The sequence below is a fragment of the Panicum hallii genome, chromosome 7 (assembly GCF_002211085.1).
Source record: "Panicum hallii strain FIL2 chromosome 7, PHallii_v3.1, whole genome shotgun sequence".
Lineage (NCBI taxonomy): Eukaryota > Viridiplantae > Streptophyta > Magnoliopsida > Poales > Poaceae > Panicum > Panicum hallii.
In genome coordinates this window covers 44,656,971-44,676,938 of record NC_038048.1, presented here as the reverse complement: position 1 = coordinate 44,676,938, position 19,968 = coordinate 44,656,971, and the positions used below count along the sequence as shown (strand labels likewise).

Genomic DNA, 19,968 nt, shown 5'->3' with positions numbered 1-19,968 from the left:
CTTTCCTGCTGCAGCCATCTCATCTGCAAGTCCCTTCATCTTGCTGTAGTACTGGGCTACGGTCATGTTCTCCTTCTTTGTCGTGGCGAGAGCGAGTCGTACATTGGTGGTACGAGCACGCGTGTGCGACACGAACATATCGCTGATCACCTTCCATGCTTCAGCAGAAGTCCTTGAGATGGCGACTTGCGCCAAGATGTCCCTGGACAGGGAGCTGAGCAGAAAACCGAGGACTTGTTGATCCGCGGCAAACCACTCCTCATAGGCTGGGTTGGAGGCCATGATGGTCTTGCCGTCGGCCTTCTTTTCTTCAACCTCTGCAGCTGGAGCAATGGCTTTACCGTTGACATAGCGCTCCAGCCTCGCGCCTCGTAAGGTCGCGAGAACCTGCGCCGACCACATTGCATGGTTCTGGCGGGTGAGCTTCTCGCTGACTTGAACGCCGAGAAGAGGCTTAGACGTCAAGCTTGAGGACGCCATGGAGATCTTGAAGCTTGAATCGCCTAGGCTCTGATTACCATGTAAAGATCAGATGTGCGGTGGATATCGTGGTGGAACGCCGACCTCTAAACTCGGAGACCTCAGCGGTTGCGTGTTGATTAATTAAAACGCACAACATGGTGCGATACATATATATGGCGCAGATCATGACCGGCTAGGAGATATTCTAGGAAGGAAAAGATTTACAATAAGAGTCCTAGACTTGTACAACAATCTACATCCTTAGCCGGTCAAGTCTCTCCATATTTAGTTACATTTCCATATTTGGTTTATACTACCGCCACGTGCCCGCGCCTGCACCGCGCAGCGCCCCCGCCTGCCGCCACCTCACGTCCTCCTAGGCGCCCGCGCCGCCACCACCACCATGGGTGCTGCCTCCACATCCCAGATCCGGACGATCCCACCCTCGAACCAGAAAATGCAGCCCCCCCCCCCCCCGCCGTCCTTGCCATCACACGGGCTTCCGGTGACGTGCTCAGCGGCGGGGGCTGGGGCGAAGGGCGGAGGCGGCTAGGGTTTGAGGTGCCGCCCGTGTCGCTCCCTCGGAGAGAAAGCGACGCGGGGGCCTGTTTCTTAAAATCAAACTCGTATTATAAGATTGTAGGGGTTATAAATGAGCTCAGAGGAGTTATATAATGTAGAATCCCTCTCCTTTTCCGATCATTTTATTTTTCTTTGACTTATTAAGCCTCCTAATCAGCTCTGTGTTCCACACACTTTCTCATATCATACAACACCACATCATGTTCACTCGTCTACTAACTCTGACGAGCAGACCTAGTCACCTAGCTTAAAAGTTGAACGTGACGCTGCCAATGCATCAGCCTTGATAGCTTCTCAAGATGTCCAAAATCAACTTCGGAATCTGAGTGAAGGCACGTGCCTTCGTCCCTCGGCGTGGCCCAAATAGCCCCTTATACCATTTCGACCCAATACTTGCTTGTCAGTTGTCACCATGGACTGGCCCTAGGTGATGGCCCAGCAGCAAGGCAAACCAAACAAACAGCAGCCACCGTCAAAGTCTCACAGCCCACGCTCGCTCGGCCCATCTCGCGCCTGCGGCCTGCGCAAGGCTCGTGTGTTGTTGTGCGCTCTCCTGCTCGCGCTGGCTGGTACCCACACCCTAGCCGAATTCGTCGAGCCCGTCCCACTGCACCACGCCCACGCCACCGCGATGGCGCTGCACCACCTGCGCCTCGCGCCGCATGCGCTCCTCCGCGTCGCTGGCCTCCAGCCTCGCGCCTCCTCCCGTCTCGCCGCGCACCACCACCGCCTCCTCTTCTTCGCGCCGCCGGCGCGGCCGTGGCGCCTCCTCTCGCCCGCTGCGAGGCCGCGCGCGCTCACCACCGCGGCGGCCGAGGCCGACGGCGCGGTCGACGGCTTCTTCGCGGAGGAGAGCACGTCGTGGGGGTCCCTCGGCGTGTCCGACCGCCTCGCATCCGCCCTGCGCGGCGCCGGGCTCGCGAGGCCCTCCCTTGTCCAGGTAAGGCTCTCGCGCGCTCCGCTGCTGCTGGTAGCTGCGACACACGCCACGTGCTCGACGAAATGTCAGAGCTCGTGTGATCGTCTCACGCCTGTTTAACATTAACTGTTAAACATTTTCTAATTCGAAATGCTAAGGTGGAAATTGTAAGTCCTGGCATCATGTCCCTAACATTGCAACCACATTATTATCTCGATAAGTAATTGAAAACACTAGAGGATTCAGGTGACATGACCATATACCTTTGCCATTTGCAAACAATTGGAATTTTAGACCCTTTTGCTACTTACTAGTGTTGTCATCAGTCATCACTCTGACAGACTTATCTTTTTTTTTTTGTCTCATAGCTGTGATTGGATTTGGTTTTTTTTTTTTACAACCACCTTTTGGATAAATATTCGATCAGATGGTAACATAATAATATTTTCACTTGGAGTTGTATGTTCAAACTGCCTTGTTCAGTGCTTATTGTTGCATAAATGACACTTACACAAAGTTTCAAATGTTATGCAGGCAGCCTGTATACCACATGTTCTCACAGCGAATGATGTCATTGTTGCCGCAGAGACTGGCAGTGGCAAAACCCATGGTTACCTGGTTCCCTTGATTGAAAAGTTGTGCTCCAAATCTTCTAACACAGAAGATGATAATTCCCAGGACACTGCCCCAGGGGCACATGACATCGTGTTGGTCCTTTGTCCCAATGTCATGCTGTGCGAGCAAGTTGTTCGCATGGCTAGTTCATTGCTTGACGAGTCTGGTGAACCACTTAAAAGTGCTGCGGCTGTTTGTGGACCGAAGGTATGCTCTATCCTAAAACAGTGTATGCTAATTGATAATATTGTAAACTCATTTCTTTCCTTGTCCAACATATAGATAAATTTATAATTAGCCGTATCACATTCCACATCTGAATACCCATTTTAATAATTCTGACTTTGCGGTTATAGATCTGTTTCCTAATGTATCTTTTATGTGATTAGCAGGTATCTTTGTTTAAACTTTTAGCTTCTTGTTGGCAGCAGAACTCTTACAGCACCTTGTGCAGTGATGTAGTAGAAACTTATTCTGGTATAACTTATGGCCATGTTTTTCTTAATTTGCATTGGCAGGGTTGGCCGGCTGTACATCCAGATATTCTCGTAGCCACCCCAGCTGCTCTCTTGAATTATCTATTTGACTATGACCCAGAAAAGAGGCGGAGAGAAAGATTCATGCATAACGTAAAATTTGTAGTAAGTACTTGAGCAAAACATTTCTTTTCTGTCAAATTTGTATTTTGTGTTTTATTTAACCATTATCTGAAACTGATTGGCAATGCTACAATAGTAGTCTTGCCTTTTTCATTTCCTGTTGCCTGGATAAGAAATATCTCGAATTGCTTGTAGTTGATAAATGAGTATCTCTGTAGTTTTTTTTTTTTGCTATTCAGTAGGATTTCTTAAATGTCCCTATTCGTGTGTCTGTTCTGTTTTAAGGCAAATATTTGAATGTCTGTACTTGGTCTTGCGACTACCCTAAAGTCCTAATAGTTGTATTTTTGAAATAGGTGTTTGATGAGGCAGACATGCTACTTTGTGGAAGTTTTGAGAACCAGGTCATTCGTCTTATCCATATGCTGAGATTTCATGAAAAGCAACTGTCTAGAGCACAAGATGCTGGAAAGGAAGTATCACCTGGGAGTGATGATGAATATCATCATGAGGGTTCAGACTCTGAGGACTCTGAATTCAATGGTTTGGATGAGGAAAATGAAGGCAACCTTGTTCAAGATAGACCAGGCAAGGTGGAGAATAGTCCTGCTGGGGCACGCAAGGACTGGAGGAGGGTTAGAAAAATGTATAAACGGAGCAAGCAGTATGTCTTTGTTGCTGCCACCCTTCCTCAGAGTGGCAAAAGGACTGCTGGTGGTGTACTGAAGCGAATGTTTCCTGATGCTGTATGGGTTAGTGGAACTTATTTGCATCGTCACAACCCCAGGTATCCACTTTGTTTTGACTAAAAGCCTTTAAATGCCCTCTCTGGTTGGGTTCTTCTTTTGAATTTCCTTGGCTATTTTGTTCAGCATGAGCGTAAAATGGTATTCACCTTCAGCATTACAATTAAATCTTGCCTTTTCTCTTATAATCCCAAATTTGTTTTATGTTTCTTCACATCATATTCCCACCTTAATTTCCACATATCTAATATATATATAATGTGGCTTGTATGCAGATTGGAGCGGAGATGGATAGAGGTCACTGCTGATACACAAGTTGATGCTCTTTTAGATGCAGTAAAATATGGCCTAAAGCGTAAAGATCATGATGCACCAAAACGAACTATGGTGTTCACAAACACTGTTGACGCTGCCAATTCAGTCTCTGACATATTGCAGCGAGTTGGCATTCCATGCATCTTGTACCATCGTGAGAGTTCAGTAGAGGAAAGAGCTAATAATTTGCAATCTTTTCGGGAAAATGGTGGTGTGCTTGTATGCACTGATGCTGCTGCCCGTGGGCTCGATGTCCCAAATGTTTCTCATGTCATTCAGGTATGTTCCAACGGTGCTGTTGCTAAATTAATTTCTTAATGCCATCTACTTTTGGTGTCAATGTTATTATGGAAAAAATCATGCAAATTATGCATACAGAATTGTTTCTTTGTCATATTGCTCGAGTAACCCAGCTACATTTTAATTTCTTTTGGGTGGTATAATCTCATCAGAAGGTCTACCTATTGTTGTTTGCTTCTGTAGGCGGAATTTGCTGCCTGTGCTGTTGATTTTTTGCACAGGGTGGGTCGCACAGCCAGAGCTGGCCAGTCTGGCATAGTGACCAGCCTATTCACAGAGGCAAATCGTGATCTTGTAAGAGCAGTCCGCCAAGCAGAGGAATTGGCCCAGCCAGTGGTAAGACTCTCTTCATTCTTTTCATCATTTGGCATGGTTATAGTTTTTCTTTCCCTTGAAACGTGCTTAGATACAGACTAACATTATGGTTCAACAGGAGAGAGCGTTTAGTAGGAAAAGGAGCTTCCGCAACAAGTTGAAGAAGCAAGCATTACAGAGACGGGAAGCGTCGCTAGCGTGACCCATTATATTTGTAGAGAGGACAGCGTAGTTTTTCTCCTTTATTGTTGGTGATGAATGTTTTTTGTATTACATAGAGAGCTGCAACATATTAGATGGAAGTTATTTTCCAGATGGAATGCGTTGCATCAATCTGACGAAAGTGTATACTTTTTGAGCAACTATATTCCAGACTTGTCCTCAGCACTATACAAAACTCAGGTCCCGATAACCTGTGCGGACGAAGTAATGAAAAGGAATGAATTGGCTACTCTGCATGCTCATGTCTAATGCTGTTGTTGCCACTTCGATGTACGGCCCGTGACGAAATCTTTCCTCACAAACCTGCAGAGAGTCACTAAAGGCGCTAAGCTTATCAAATTCGTTGTAAGCTCAGCAATCGAGCATGCCTGCGTGTCCGATTAAGCATGTAATCAGCGATTATTAATCGCGATCTGAATATTTACATAACCTCCCTAAATGGAATCGCGATTAGTAATCGCGATCCAAATATTTGCATACGCCCCCTGATATTTTGCAAATAGCCCCATTTTCAGCTGCAATTCCTCCAGGCCCTCTTCCCCTCCGGCTCCGGTGACGGCGACGGCCGCTCGTCGCGGCGAACCAGATTCCGCCCCACCGGCTCTCCCCCCTCTGCTTATCTCCGGATCTCGCCTGCTGCATCCCTTCCTACTCCGTCTCTCCACCGCAGTTCATGGCTCTGCACCTTCTCGTGCCGCAGTCATCGCCGTCGTCGAGCAGGACGAGGAGCCTAGGAGCGCCGTCTCCGATCGCGAGTTCCAATGGGAATCCTCAATGGGCTGCATATCTGATAAGAGGCTTTAACTGAATTCTGAACTCTCCAGTGCACATCTGAACACGATTGCTCTCGCCGGAGACCGGCATCGCGTGCAGGAGGTTTCGTGCTTGAAATCTATCGAACTCGCGTCCCTCGGCCTTCTACGAATTTTCATCGTGGCCTGGACTCGATTCTGCGCCCGATGTGTCGGTGCCACATGCACGCTAAAATTCCAAGAAAATTTCATGAGCTCTGGCAATGCCTCGCCACAGTATGGCACAAAATTTCAGAACTTTTAAAAGCATCTTCAGCGTTCCTCAATAAATATTAGTAGTTCTTCAATAAGCATCTTCCAATAAGATATTATTGAGATATCACAATACCACTTTTATAGATTATTCGGAGAGATACTTTTACAATTCGCTAATAACCTCATCCCCAACTAATATAATGGGAGAGCTAAAATTCTCCCTTATTTGAGAGGAGTTAGGTTTAAATATTGGGACAACCTAATAATTATTGGGGAAAGGAAGATGTTTTGGAGAACTGATTGAGTATATTTTCTTTATAGTATTGTTACTTTATTGGGGAGAGGCTGGAGATGCTCACTCGTAGACGTTGGGAGTAATCCCCGCAGCATGGTTTAAAAGTTTGGACTCTGACATCCTGCATAAAGAGGAGGAATTAAAAGGACAGGATTTTGCCTGGGGGTGGGTATTTGATTTACATTTACCGACCACCCAAGAAATCTGATTCGGTCCCCATTTGCCAGGGTTATGGATTTGAAAAAAATTCACAACAAAATCATGGAGATAATGAATGGTTCTCCTCAGCATTCTACAAAAATTCAGGTTCCAATGTGATGTGGGGTTCATATCTATTGAGTACTTGCCTGCTGTTTTCCCACTTCGATGTATGGCCACTGGAGAAAACATTTGTGCACAAGCCTGCAGGCTGCAGCCCTGCACCAAGTCACTAAGGCACTAAGCTTGTCAATTTCATTCCAAGCTCAGCGACCCGAGCACGCATGCATACCCAATTAAGTATGTAATCAACAATTCTGAACTTCTGATGTGAAGCCAACATTCTTACTGACCAGCCATGATGTATAGAACTGCAGTGCAGTTTGTTCTCTGCACTTTCGTGCCATATTCTTTCCTCAACCTGTTGCGATTTAGAGCTTTATCATTTTTTAATACAAGATCATGTCGGCTCATCGATCGACTCTTTGACTGGCTGCTGAGAACTAGCATGAAGAATGGAATGGGCAAAACTCAAGAGGGAGATCTGTGCGTGAGTGCTGAATAAGACTGCCAGAGATTCTCTTCTTCGCCCAGGTCTTCTCCCTCGCGGAAGTAGCATGACACCAAGGCCCGAGCTGGCAATGGCAGGTTGCTGATCAACGTGATAGATGCTTCCCTTCCCTTCCCTTCTCCTTCTCCTGGCCAGTCCACACCCAATCCCATTCTACGTCAACCTGACGAAATCATTCAGCAGAAACCTGAACGGAGTCACTAAGGCAGTACGCTTATCAAATCCGTTTGAAGCTCAGCAATCGAGCATGCATGTGCGCCGATTAAGTATGTAATCAGCAGTTCTGATCGTGCCAGCCAACGCTGAATGAACTGTAGTGCAGTTTTTTTTTGTTTTTTTTAAAGAACTTAGTGCAGTTTTTTTTTTGAAAGAATGTAGTGCAGTTTATTCTCTGAATTTTCGTGCCATATTCTTCCCCAACTCGTTGAGATTTACAGCTCTCTCATACAAGTATACAACCTCCGTGACTGAAATAGGCTGAAAGATTTTCTCTACTTTGCCCAGGTCTTCTACCTCCCGAATGTAGCTTCGCACACCCCCGTGCCGTCAATGAGAGCTTGCTGATGTGCAGATAATTGCAGTGGGCGCGAGACGACCGTGGAAAAGGGACGGCGTGGGAGCGGTGGAAGAAGGGCCCAGACGGCGCCCTGCAGCTGCCAATCCAGGTCGCGGAGGGACTGAGATGTTGGCCACGTTTGCACGACGCCGTTCGTTGCTGTGCAGCGCTGCAGCTCCATGGCAGCCGTTGCTTCCACCTTTGGCCTTCTCGGCCTCTCTCGTGTTCGCGTCTAGCCTTCTTCGGTTCGGCAGCGGGGGCTTACGAGATGGGGAAAGGAAGGCTCCGTCCAGCGGGGTGCGGAGGCGGTCTGAGCGCAGATCTGGGGCCTGGAAGCGGGCTCGGGGTGACCACCGGAGCCGCCGCCATGGCCGGCAGGGTCGCGGCCAGGCAGGGTCGGGGATGTTTTTCAAAAAGCCCCCTCAAACGGATCGCGATTCATAATCACCATCCATATATTTACACATACCCCCTTGAATCGCATCGCGATTTATAATCGCGTATTCGGATCGCGATTCATAATCGGGATCTGAATATTTTCACAAACACTCCTGGTATTTTTCAAATAGCCCCCTCTTCTGGCTGCATTTTTTCCGTGCTCTCCTCCCCTTCCGCTCCGGTGACGACGACGGCCGCTCGTCGCGGCGAACTGGTTTAGGCTCCACCGGATCCACCCTCGACCCGCTCTCCGCTGCGCCAGATACCGCCTGCTGCTCCCCTTCCTAGAGTGGTTGTCGCCAACTCACCATAGCTTTGCATCTCCTCCCCCTGCAGCTGGCGCCGTCGTTGACTAGGCTGGGAGCGCCATCTCCGAGCCCCAGTTCGTCTCGCGTCCGATCCAAACATAATGGTCATTGGATCAGTCAATCAAATAGATCTACTAAAGGCCCAAAAAAAAGTTTGAGAAAACAGAGTTATACACCATCAAAAGCTTGAGATTTGTTTTTTAAACGAACGGCACTCGCTGAGTGTGTTTTTATAGATATAGCAGAAAAATATAGCTTGTGTCAATGTCCCTAGCCATAACTAGGCAAAAAAAGAAAAAAGAAAACTAGACGAGCAACACCGGCAGATTAGATTGGAATATCAACACGCGCTGAACTTAACATTACTCAACAACTCAGGCCGATCAGATTGAAACATCGACACAAGCCGCACAACTCGTCTCCAAAGGCAACTTTGCCCGATCGGAAAAAACTTCACGCGACAAACGCAGCAGTACCGGAGCCCGTGGTAACCGCTAAAACATCCACACTCATGTAATCGCCGAGAACCTCCCCAGGCGTGATCCTGCATCGATAAATAATCGAAAGATGCAGAGTACACTGCACCGGAAAGACCACCGCCAATGCCACTACAATATTACCCTCCACCTGATGGAGTGATACCACCAAAACTGGACCTCTTGTAGGCTGCCTTGCAGTCGCCACCACGATAACACAACGCGCGGGGACATCGTCACTTCTGCCGTTGGACCTCGCTCTCGTCTCCTCGAAGAACCACGCACGGGGGCCTCGCCGCTCCCACCACATTACTCCACGCCACAGTTCCGTTTTCTTTATCGCCATCGGGGTGGTCAGCAATGTTGCCGCACGTCCCCAGATCTCCATCAATGCCGAGCCACCGCCGGAGGCCGACCTCATCTACTTGTTTCACCCGCGCACATGACCTCCACCGTCGTGCTAGCAAACCGAAAAAGTCGCTTACATCATCTTCCGATGATGTACCGCATCAGATGGCCTAGCCAAGCTGAGCAGCCCACCGCAATCTGCTCCAAGCGACGTCGTCCCATAATGCTGACGGCGCAAGCACCGTACTTCGACGCAGTCCCACGCCGTGCTCCCCTGTTATCTTTCAGATAGCCTCCTCTTTCGCTGCATTTCCTCCGTGCTCTCCTCCCCTTCCGCTCCGGTGACGGCGACGGCCGCTCGTCACGGTGAACCGATTTACGCTCCACCGGATCCACCCCCTACCCCCTCTCCGCTACGCCAGATACCGCCTGCTGCTCCCCTCCTAGAGTAGTTATCGCCAATTCGCCATAGCTCTGCATCTCCTCCCCCTGCAGCTGTCGCCGTCGTTGACTAGGCTGGGAGCGCCGTCTCCGAGCCCCAGTTCGTCTCGCGTTCAATCCAAACATAATGGTCATTGGATCAGTCAATGAAATAGATCTACTGAAGGCCTAAAAAGAAAGTTGAGAAAACAGAGTTATACACCATCAGAACTTGAGATTTGCATTCCGCGTGTTGTTCAGATTTTCATGCACCGTCCAGATAACAGGTGGATGATGATGAGTTGATGACTGGGGCAATAGGAGATGGAAAGGCAAAGGCTCTATCACCACGTATCTGTTTACACGATCAACAAAGGTTTGTTCCCAAGCAAGTTGGGGGTAGGCTCACAGCAATTCTTACGTTTGCACTTCAGAAGGTCTGACGTATGGCACACCAGCTGCATTTAGATACAGTCGTCAGTCGGCATGCATGCTCAGTTTCAGGTTGAGCCTGCCCGGAGACAGCATAGCCGGGTCAGAAATTGAGACCCCAACCATCTCAAACCATTGTACAGAGGTTGATACAGACGATCCATGCTTAGCAAATTCTCTCTTCACAGGCACAAATTTTCAGATGTTCCAAGGGATCTGGAAAGATGACTATACTGGATCACCGAGATGTACACATGGAACCAACCAGATATAACCAAGAGGAAGTGACAAAAGGGATACGTTATGCCGATTCATCATGGATTGTTGAATCCCAAAGCATGCATACCATGAAATCATTACTTGATGAATGCTACGAACGTGTAACCATGTTTTGTACATCCAAAGGTGCGTACCATCCCTTTGCATATGGATCCTTGGCACTTGGCACCTAACAGGCTAACAAAAGAACACGGTAAAGCAGTAGGAGCTAACAATATTTACAAGCACACGAGAACCATGTATTATTGATGTATACGTGTGCCTCCTGACATTAAAGAAAATCGAGATCAATTGAAGCTTATTACATGTTCTTTCAACAAATCGGCTATGAAGTGAAACGCACAAGGCAAAAACTAACTATAGAATCCTGCCCATTGTGAAGCTGGGCAAGGAAACCTGCCTCTCAACGCTTCCTTTTTCCTCTACCTCTACTAGAGCCTTGCTTCGCCGCTGTTTCAACTTTCACTTTAGCAGCACCTTGTTTGGTTCCAGATGAACCTTTCTTCCTGTACCTGTTGAATCCCCTGCCACTTTCCTGTAAGGCACATTGAGATGGCGTTAGCAGCATGCAGTAAAACAGACACATGTTTTCTTTTAGCTCACTACCACAATTTTCTACTCTGAATTCTGAAAGTATCATCAGTTTTTCCATCATTTTCTAAAATATTCTAGGAAAGTTTGGTTCAGGTAATGGTCATAGCGAAGTAGCTAGCTACAAATGATTGATCGCCAGGTGCGTTCTTAATAATTCAATCCCTAATCAAACACAATGTTGGAGGTAATGTAGGCATAATTGTAAGAAGAGGATATTTAAATTTCCCTTATCGAAAAAATAAATAAATTCCAGTAAGTCCATTACCTACTACCAGTTCTGCTAACCCGACTAAAAGGACAAATCACAGGAAAAGATCAGTATGCCATCACCTTTTTATATTGTCGATAGGCACCTCGGCCAGTCAACTCCTGCCCATTTTTTGAGACATAAACCTGCAGCTCAAATCCAACAAAGCAAAAAATTATGATTGAATCTGCTTTCTTCAAGAAGAGGGTAAAAGAAAAAATCTTGAAGTAACACAAAATGGCCAAATAATTTCGTATTGTTTAAGAACAAGTGAACTGGAAATCCAGAAATACAGCCTTACCTTCTTCCCGTTATCACTAGTAAACCAATGGCCAGAGCCAGATTGAGTTCCACTGGCATGCACCCTTCTTTTGCCAACATCAGTTGGAACTGGTATCCTTCCATTTGGAGTCACCCAGTCATTATTAGCAGCTGTACTAGAGCTGAACCGCCTCCTGCATTAAGACAAAGAAAAAAATTAGAAGCAATTAGCAAATGACACTACTCAAAGGATTGAAAAGCAATGATCATGATGTGCACCTGTAGCTGAGACTTTCTCCTCTGCTTTGCTCATTTACTCTGGTACTTCCTGCCCCAATTGGAAAGAAATGATGCAGCCTGTCACGGACTAGATCACGCACCCTTGGGTCATGGTGGAAGAAATAATGCATAGCAGGAGGATGACCGTCCAGGTTGTCATCTAGTACATCTCCACTTGAAGTGCTTTGCTGCTGGAAATGCCCTTCCATCTCACCAACGGTGTATTTGGGTTGAGAAACCTTGGAACAACGAAAACTATTGCCTTCTTTCTGCTGAGAAGAACCTGCATCATTTGTAGATTTGAAGTATTCATTGCAGAACTCATCAAAGGCAGGTGTTGCCCAATTGTCATTCATCGTAGCTTCACTCTTCTGCACAGTGGTACTCCCTTGGGGCTTGCTGTTCTGTTGCAATGTAGGCTTTTCCTGCATATATTTGTGCATGGAGTCTTGTCTCTTTTTAACAGGACTAACTGGCTTCTTTGCTTTATTTTGATTTTGTTCATCATCCACATCTGTATCAGAGTCAAGCAAGTGGATTTTCCTCATTGGGCTTATTGTTATCTTAGGGAGTAGTTTCTTTGTGCAGCTTTCTTCCAAAGATTTTGAAGCAGAAGAATTTGATGTCTGTGTAAATTTTGATGTCTTTGCTTTGGTTGCTGACTGAGTCATGAGGACACCACGGTTGAGCAGAGAGAATTTTGAGTTGCTGGAAGTGCTGCAACTACCAACGGAAGGTGGCGCATCTGCAAGTAAAGATGAGAACCCAATGATGTTCTGCACAAGGAAATAAGAATGTCCCCAAAAAATGTTAACAGAATAGCCAGCTAGGTACAAAGATCCATAATCATGGCATGCATGTTTCTACAGAAAGCCAAAGAAGTATTCATAGAGGCACATAGCCAAATACTTCTAACAACAGAAGTATTCCATAAATAAAGTCAAACATAAAAAATACAAGATAAAACTACACGAATAAAGGCTAATATTGCATTGTCAACTCAATTCAATTTAAAGGTCCTTACAAACTAATGAGTTCCCGTATGTGCCTAAAGGATCGTGTATGGGCAGCAATGTTGTATATCATAGACAGGTCGCAAGTGAAAGCTACTGACCACATTTTATTTGCATTAATGACATAAATTGGGTGTCGTCATAGATGTAGTAAACCTGTAGCAAGAACATATCTCAACCCATGATAGTCGATGAATTAACAAGTAAAAGGAGACAAACATGAACGAGGGTGTGTTATATGGTCTAGCAGCTGTTTGTTCGAGTCTTTGGTCAACACAAAGTAAGATGGACATTGAAGAGGTTTTAGTCTCTTATCCAACAGAGGTAATTTAGAAAAGTATTCTTTTGTTGCAGGGGAAATGCCTGCTCAGGAGGGAAACTGAGATTAATACTGGTGATTGTTCAATCACTCGAGCGACGACTGCAAAAGATTTGAATGCATAACTTGTGCACAAAAAAAGTTGGGAAGGTTACTGTTCTTTTGTGTGTCTAGATCTAGCTACTGGCGCTTGTATTTCTCCAGTTTAATTTGCATATTGTATTGGGTGGTCTGTTGGCACTTTATCTCTATACATTGCAGCCTGTTGTACGTTAGCGGTGCCTTCTGAGCTGGTTTGTCTAAGGAATTTGCTGCATCATATGTACTTCTTAAGTTTTCAAACAAAGCTGGATAATTAACCCCAACAAAGTCAACTATAAATATTTCGATGGTATAGAATAAAAATGACTCCCTGAAATATATTGGCATGATTGCACTCTAGATGCAGAATTATAGGCAGACATCAGTAAGATAAATGAATGCAAAATGTTATAAGTTCAGGGCTCAGGCAATCACCTCGCATTGGTCGATCCTCATCTGTTGTACAATCTTCGATCTCATCTTCTAAACTCCCAGTCCCAACCGCCCCCAGTGCTCCATTTTCACTCATCACTGGAGACACTTCCGCCGTTGGTGGTCCTGGCACCTTGAGAGGAGGCGGTGCCGGCGCCAGATATGGCAGCACGGGGCCCTTCTGCAGCCGCTTAAGTGGAGTCGCTTCAATCCGGGCTGGCTCTGCCCTTTGATCACCAGCAATGAAGAAGTCGGCCTCATCTTCAAAACTGAACGACGAGGGGGCACGAGGCACTGCCGGTGGTCTCGATTGCTTATGATGCTGGCCGTCAGCAAGGAACTCCTCGTCGTCGTCGCTGATGCCCAGGGAGAAAGAGGGTGCGTCTGGCGCCTCACAGCGCCTCACCTGCGGAGTTGGCGCCGGATGGGCTGGCGCAGGGCCCTTCCGCAGCCGCTTGAATCGATTTGTCTCCGGCGGCGGCTGCTTGCTACCGGCGAGGACAAAGTCGTCGTCCTCATCTTCAGCGCCGGCCGAAGGGGGAGCTTGAGGCGCCACCTGGGGCCGCGCCTGCTCGTGACGCTGTTTGGCGGCGAGGTCGTCGTCGTCGTCGTCGAAGCCCAGGGAGAACGACGGCGGGTCGGGGACCGCGGAACCCCGCGCCTGCTCCTCCCGGCGGCCTCCCGCGCGGGGTCGGGGCTCCTCCTCGACGTCGTCGACGAAGTCGATCCCTAGCGAGAATGACGGCGCGTCAGGCGCCGCGTACCCTCGCGGCTGCTCGCGCGGGCCGCTCCCGGCCGGGGGAGGGGGGTCATCGTCATCCGAATCGAAACCCAGCGAGAAGGAGGGCGCCGTGAAGTCCATTCCGGAGCTGGTGAGGGGGCGGCGCCGGCGGGAGCTAGGGTTTGTCTCGGCGCGAGATAGCTCGATTTGGGGAACGGATACGATGCGACGGATTTGGGGAGAGGAATGGTCGTCGAAATGGACGGGTTATTGGCGGGAGAGCTTTGGTTTCGTAAAATTTGTGGAGGGAATCCGGAGGTTTTCGAATGGGTTTGGAGTTTGGACTTGGGCTTGACCGCTTGAGGTGGTGCTGCGCCGCGCGGCTCCGGGGCGAGGTGCAGGTTGGATGCGCGGCGTGGGGAAGAAGACGACGGCCAGCCAGAGAGCATACGGCGCGGGCCCGCGCGGGGCGCTGCGCGCGGCCTCCCAACGACTGGGCTGAATTTTGGCCCACGTTTCCAAAACCCAGGCAACAGAACCGAAACAGTATTCTGGGCCGGCGTAGGTTTTAGTCTTTGGTCGAGGAATTTTTTTTAAAAAAGGGCTTAAAAACATTAAATTCGAAAAAGGTACCGTTTTGGAAATTTTCGAAAAATGGGTGCCTCCCGTCCGATCAACGTGCGGGAGGCGTGGGGCCGGAGACCTCCTACCCATCCAACGGGCGGGAGGTCCCAAAATATTTCCCAGGCCCATCCCGAGAGCCTCTTCGGAAATAACAAATCGCGAATAAGAAAAATTTCTTATTCGCGAAGAGGCCCCTGACGCGGCCACGGCGGCATCCCGCCCGTCTAACGGGCAGGAGGTGACCCGAGGGGCATCCCGCCCTCCCAACGGGCGGGACGTGCCTTCCCCACTATTTAAGCCCCCACCCACCCCCAAATTCCCATATTATTCAGCAAAAATCAAGAAAAAAGAAAGGGAGGAGAGGAAGCAGCGAAGCCCTGTTCACACGTCGGTCTGGAGATATATTCTCGTTGCAGTCGTATAATTATCAATGTTTTTAGCAATATTTGTTAGGGTAGTTATATTTTGAATAGTTTTCAGTATTTTCAATAGCTTTTAGAAATATTTGTTAGGGTAGTTATATTTTGAATAGTTTTTAGTATTTTCAATAGTTTTTAGAAATATTTCTTAGGGTAGTTATATTTTGAATAGTTTTTAGTATTTTGAATAATTTTTAGAAATATTTCTTAGGGTAGTTATATTTTGAATAGTTTTTAGTATTTTCAATAGTTTTTAGAAATATTTCTAGGGTAGTCTTTCGCAACTTCAATTATTAAATCTTTTTTTATAAAAAATCGATAACAATATTACTCTGCTTCCCATTACTCATGCAGATCGATCTGATCAACTGCACGGAGGTCGAAGCTGCATCTCAGATCACGTTGATTGAACGTAGAGTACGTGTACCGGACGCACAGTACAAAGACAACTTTCGTAAAATTCACGCGAGCGTTACGTGCACTAACGTGTCGCGGCAGGGACGACGTGGGGGCCTCCAGTTCATCTCATGCGTCCGCCCACGTGTACACAGCTGGCCCGTCGACGTCTGCAGCACCGCGCTGCAGCGTCCAGCGGTACTGCCGTCAGTTCGAGCTGTAAGTCCTTTATAATTACCATTTCGATCAACTTTGATTTACACGACTAATTTCGTTTGTTTTTATAGTTATGCACTCGACGGTAATGGAATCTTCTCCTGCAAGAATGGAGCCTCAGACGTTTGGCGCCTATGCTCCAGGAACGTCTCTCCCGTCGGGTTCGACGTCAGCTGCTCCGTACTCTCAAGGCTATACTCAGCATGCATGGTCGATGGAAGCTTTTGCACACGGTGGTCTATTCGGTGTGCTGGACTGGGACGACTGGGAGGGCGGCTCCGTCAGTTGGTTGGAGTTGGTGGGCGGCGGCACCGGGCCTGACATCATTGGTCCCTCCCAGACGTACGACGCTCCAGCTGCACAGTCCCAGAATGACCCGTTCACGCGAGGCACCTCCTCTGCCTCGTCCTCACCGTGCTCCAGATGCACTCACGTACTCGGAGGGCTACATACGCCGACGGCCTAGGACTAGGGGGGACCAAGAGAGCGCGAGGTCCGGGACACGCGCGGTAGATACTCCTGATTCGGTGGACTCTATATATTTAAACTGTTTTTGTATGATATTATTTTATTTTTAATGGGTTGATGTATCGCACTATCGTAATATTTGGATTCTACGTTGCAAAACGTTATCGTTTAACCATCTTCATACAAGTTTTAGATACAGTAATCTTTTTCGTAAAATTGAATTAAAATTTTATATGTATATAAAAGAGCATGGCGAATAAATCTTATATTTGAAAGAAGTATGAATTTTAAATAGTATGTAAAACAAGAATTCGAATAGAAAATAAGAAAATAGGAACTTCCCGCCCGTTGGGCGGGCAGGATGCCTCGGGGGCCTCTTCACGAATACGAAGAGGCCCTCGGGAGGGGTCTGGGAAAAATTTTCGTACCTCCCGCCCGTTGGATGGGCGGGATGTCGCCGGCCCCACGCCTCCCGCCGGTTGATCGGGCGGGAGGCACCTATTTTTCGAATATTTTCAAAATGGTACCTCTTTTCAAATTTAATTTTTTAACCCTTTTTTTAAAAAAGGTCTTTGGTCGAGAGCTGTGTTCCTTGTTTTCATAGTCTTTTTTTCCTATTTATTGCGTCGTGGTTGCAATGTTGTGTGTAATCTGTTATTCCTGTTGTGTTATACTGTGCTAGCAGTTGCTATTGTACTTTATAATTTATCATACCCTATAATACATCGTTCAAGCTGGCAGCTTGTTCTGTGCAGTTTCCCTCAAAAAATAGTATTCTAGCCGATGTCACCGCAGTACTTCATTCATGGGCCGGTTTGCGTGGCTGGGTTTTTTTTCTTTTCTTCGCTTATTAATTTTTAGTATTTCGATGAAATATAGAGCTTGGCTTAAGTTGGCAGACTGCCAACCCAAACTTGATCTCTTCTAGAGCTGTCCCCTCTCTGAAAAAACCCAGGCAAAGTTGTGTTGTGAGTGTATGCCTTCTGTATGCTGCATTGATATACATCTACTCGTTCCTGATTTAATGTTTAGGACTAGATTTTTTTTTATTTTTGTTTTTCATTGCAAGGATGACTCGTCTATAAAGGACTGAATTCATCCACTAGCTAAAAATTATAAAAGCTACTACTCTCAAGAACTACATCTGCATTGGGCGAAAGTCTATTCGAGAGATTGTTGGGCCATGTGCTGGTCTACATCAATGTTGCGCGATGCAAGCTGCCTTGGATGCTACCGCTGACCATGTTCACCACCGATACCGGTATCCAAAGAATGCGTAAACAAGCACACCAATGCTTGGTTGGCACAGGACAGTACTCCCCGAGAATCAATGACTACCAGTCTTGTTTACACTCTTGCCCTGCATTGTCTGCTTAGCTACCACACCGTAGGGGTACCCTACACGATCTGACTACCGTGCCGACGCTTGACAGGGGACGGTCCAACCCAACTGCCCCGTGCTGGCCAGGCAAGGCGAAACACGTACCACGCTTGACCGATCCACACCTACGATCACGGAGCGCAACCCCGATCAGACGCTGATGATACTACCTGTCTCGCCGCCGAGCCGGCAAGGATGGATGGATCAGGCAGCATACACCGTCGAAGCAGGACAAGGTCACATGGATCGCGAGGGAATCCACAGTAGAATACACAGCATCCGACAAGCACCACTTAGTCGAGCAACATCGTATTCCCTTCCGGGCGGTCGAGCAGCTGGATCCTAGATCATTACTCCTGACCTACTAAGATTACACTAAATTTACAGCGAGCTTGTCTGTCTACCTGCATCACGAGTGCACACACGATCCCAGTGAAAGAGTAAAAAAGTACAGCCGGATTTACCCGAACGGCTCATTACGGATAAGCATGGGATTGGTACAGTGGTTTGCACAAATAAGTTTCGTTTAACCTCGGGCCTGATGTTACTGTTAGCTTTGCGCCATTCGATTTAAATTTTGAACCGCACCGCACGAGCCTCGACTGTTCCATCGCAGGAATCGCAGTGCCCCTGCTGCTGAGCCACCAAAATTTACAGTGCCCCATGCGGCATCGTCCCCTGCACCGGTCGTCAGAGGGCCGCACGGTGTCGTCGCCTTCCCGCCACCATTCTATATTCCCGCGGCCACGGCGGATCGCGACGGCCGTGGCACCCACCACCACCAATACCCGCGGTCACGTGGGGGCCCGTCGGCCCCTGCGCCCGCCCACGTCCTCCTCCCTCTCGGGTCCGACGTGGCGGGCCGCGAGTCTCCTCGTGCTCCGCCCCTCGGATGCCCTTCCCTCCCCCCGCGCGTGCCCGCGCCCGAACACCGGGCAGCGCGGCGCCCGTGCGCGCGCCGGCCACGCGGACGGGCCGGTGGTGGCGTTCGGATCTGGAGTGGAGAGCGCCGCGCCGCCATGGCCGGCGCGTTTCGATTGGATTGGATGGGACGGATTCAACGGAACGTGGGGGAGCGCAGGCAGGGGCACCGTGCGTGGGGGCTGTTCCGTTATTGCCCTCCGTTTTGGAGGTGACTCTGGCGGCGGTGGTGTGTAGTGTCTCGTCTCGTGCCGGGGATTTGTTTGTTGTTCTAGGAAGGGTGCGTCATGAGGGTGAGGCGGGACCCGCCGGCCCGCCCAGGCGCATGGCCGCTCGACACTAGACTGACGTGGTTAATTGTCTGAAGCCCTCCGATCTGTCCAATCGTGCCATTTCCGCCGACGGCGAGGAGAAGGTCAGCAGCAGGATGCAAGATCAGCGACTCCGATCGATGTACGGTGCGTTTGTATCCGGCGACTAAACTGGTCTATCGGATATTTAACACTAATTATAAATATTAAATATAGCTTAATTATAAAACTAACTTCATAAACAGAGACTTTCACTGTACGAATCTATTAAACCTAGTTAATTCATCATTAGCGTATATTTACTCTAGAACAACATTACCGAATCATGAACATCTAAATTTAATGAATTTATCTTGCGAATTAGTCTTCATTTAATAATTAATTTTATAATTAGTCTATATTTATTATTCATAATTAATATCCAAACATCCGATTTCACAGGGATTAAATTTTAAATTTTAGTTCGGTGTACCAAGCAGGCCCTAGACGATGGCTGGATCCTCAAACGATCGTGAAGATGTTTTTCTTTTCAGATATCCAATGGAGAATGAACTGATTTAACTTCTTGAGAAAACTGTAAATTCTGAATTCTCTCACGGCATGATGGCAAATCTCCAGTATACCAGGACTTGTGCAGCTCCCTGCCCTGCAGGCTGCAGCAGCACCACCCTGCAAGGATCACGAGACCCAATTGCACGGCCACATTCATCATCATATCCCCCACACACCACAGTAGCGGACAGATGCACGAGACGAAATCCCCAAAGCACCCCTAGGCCAGGCCCAAATCCGTCCTTGGCATCGCATCGCCCCCACACGCGCCCCCAAAACAAAACACCCACTCCATGTGTCCTTCCCCCCACTTGGCTTGCTTGCTTGCGC

The 19,968-nt window shown here is 48.0% G+C and overlaps 2 protein-coding genes across 2 annotated transcripts; one reads left to right on the top strand and one right to left on the bottom strand.

The window, feature by feature from the left end:
- The first annotated feature begins 1,633 nt into the window (after window positions 1-1,633).
- Window positions 1,634-5,304, top strand: LOC112899542 (DEAD-box ATP-dependent RNA helicase 22). Its single transcript, XM_025968046.1, has 7 exons — window positions 1,634-1,984; window positions 2,498-2,785; window positions 3,097-3,219; window positions 3,534-3,964; window positions 4,199-4,517; window positions 4,722-4,874; window positions 4,972-5,304. Exons 1-7 carry the CDS (start codon window positions 1,676-1,678, stop codon window positions 5,053-5,055), a joined length of 1,707 nt encoding a protein of 568 aa, XP_025823831.1. The 5' UTR covers window positions 1,634-1,675; the 3' UTR covers window positions 5,056-5,304.
- Window positions 5,305-10,421: 5,117 nt separating this feature from the next.
- On the bottom strand, window positions 10,422-14,740 carry LOC112900046 (nucleolar and coiled-body phosphoprotein 1). Its single transcript, XM_025968760.1, has 5 exons — window positions 13,633-14,740; window positions 11,785-12,529; window positions 11,546-11,699; window positions 11,328-11,390; window positions 10,422-10,938 (listed from the first exon to the last, which is right to left on the bottom strand). Exons 1-5 carry the CDS (start codon window positions 14,489-14,491, stop codon window positions 10,807-10,809), a joined length of 1,953 nt encoding a protein of 650 aa, XP_025824545.1. The 5' UTR covers window positions 14,492-14,740; the 3' UTR covers window positions 10,422-10,806.
- Between the last annotated feature and the right edge of the window lie 5,228 nt (window positions 14,741-19,968).

Excerpts from the sequence above, each read along its gene's own strand:
- LOC112899542 (XM_025968046.1), top strand. The coding sequence starts at position 1,676 with ATGGCGCTGCACCACCTGCGCCTCGCGCCGCATGCGCTCCTCCGCGTC. Across the intron at positions 4,518-4,721 it reads ATGTTTCTCATGTCATTCAG|GCGGAATTTGCTGCCTGTGC; the intron begins GTATGTTCCAAC and ends TTGCTTCTGTAG. Across the intron at positions 4,875-4,971 it reads AGGAATTGGCCCAGCCAGTG|GAGAGAGCGTTTAGTAGGAA; the intron begins GTAAGACTCTCT and ends ATGGTTCAACAG.
- LOC112900046 (XM_025968760.1), bottom strand. The coding sequence starts at position 14,491 with ATGGACTTCACGGCGCCCTCCTTCTCGCTGGGTTTCGATTCGGATGAC. Across the intron at positions 12,530-13,632 it reads TGAGGATCGACCAATGCGAG|ATGCGCCACCTTCCGTTGGT; the intron begins GTGATTGCCTGA and ends CTTTACTTGCAG. Across the intron at positions 11,391-11,545 it reads CTAGTGATAACGGGAAGAAG|GTTTATGTCTCAAAAAATGG; the intron begins GTAAGGCTGTAT and ends TTTGAGCTGCAG.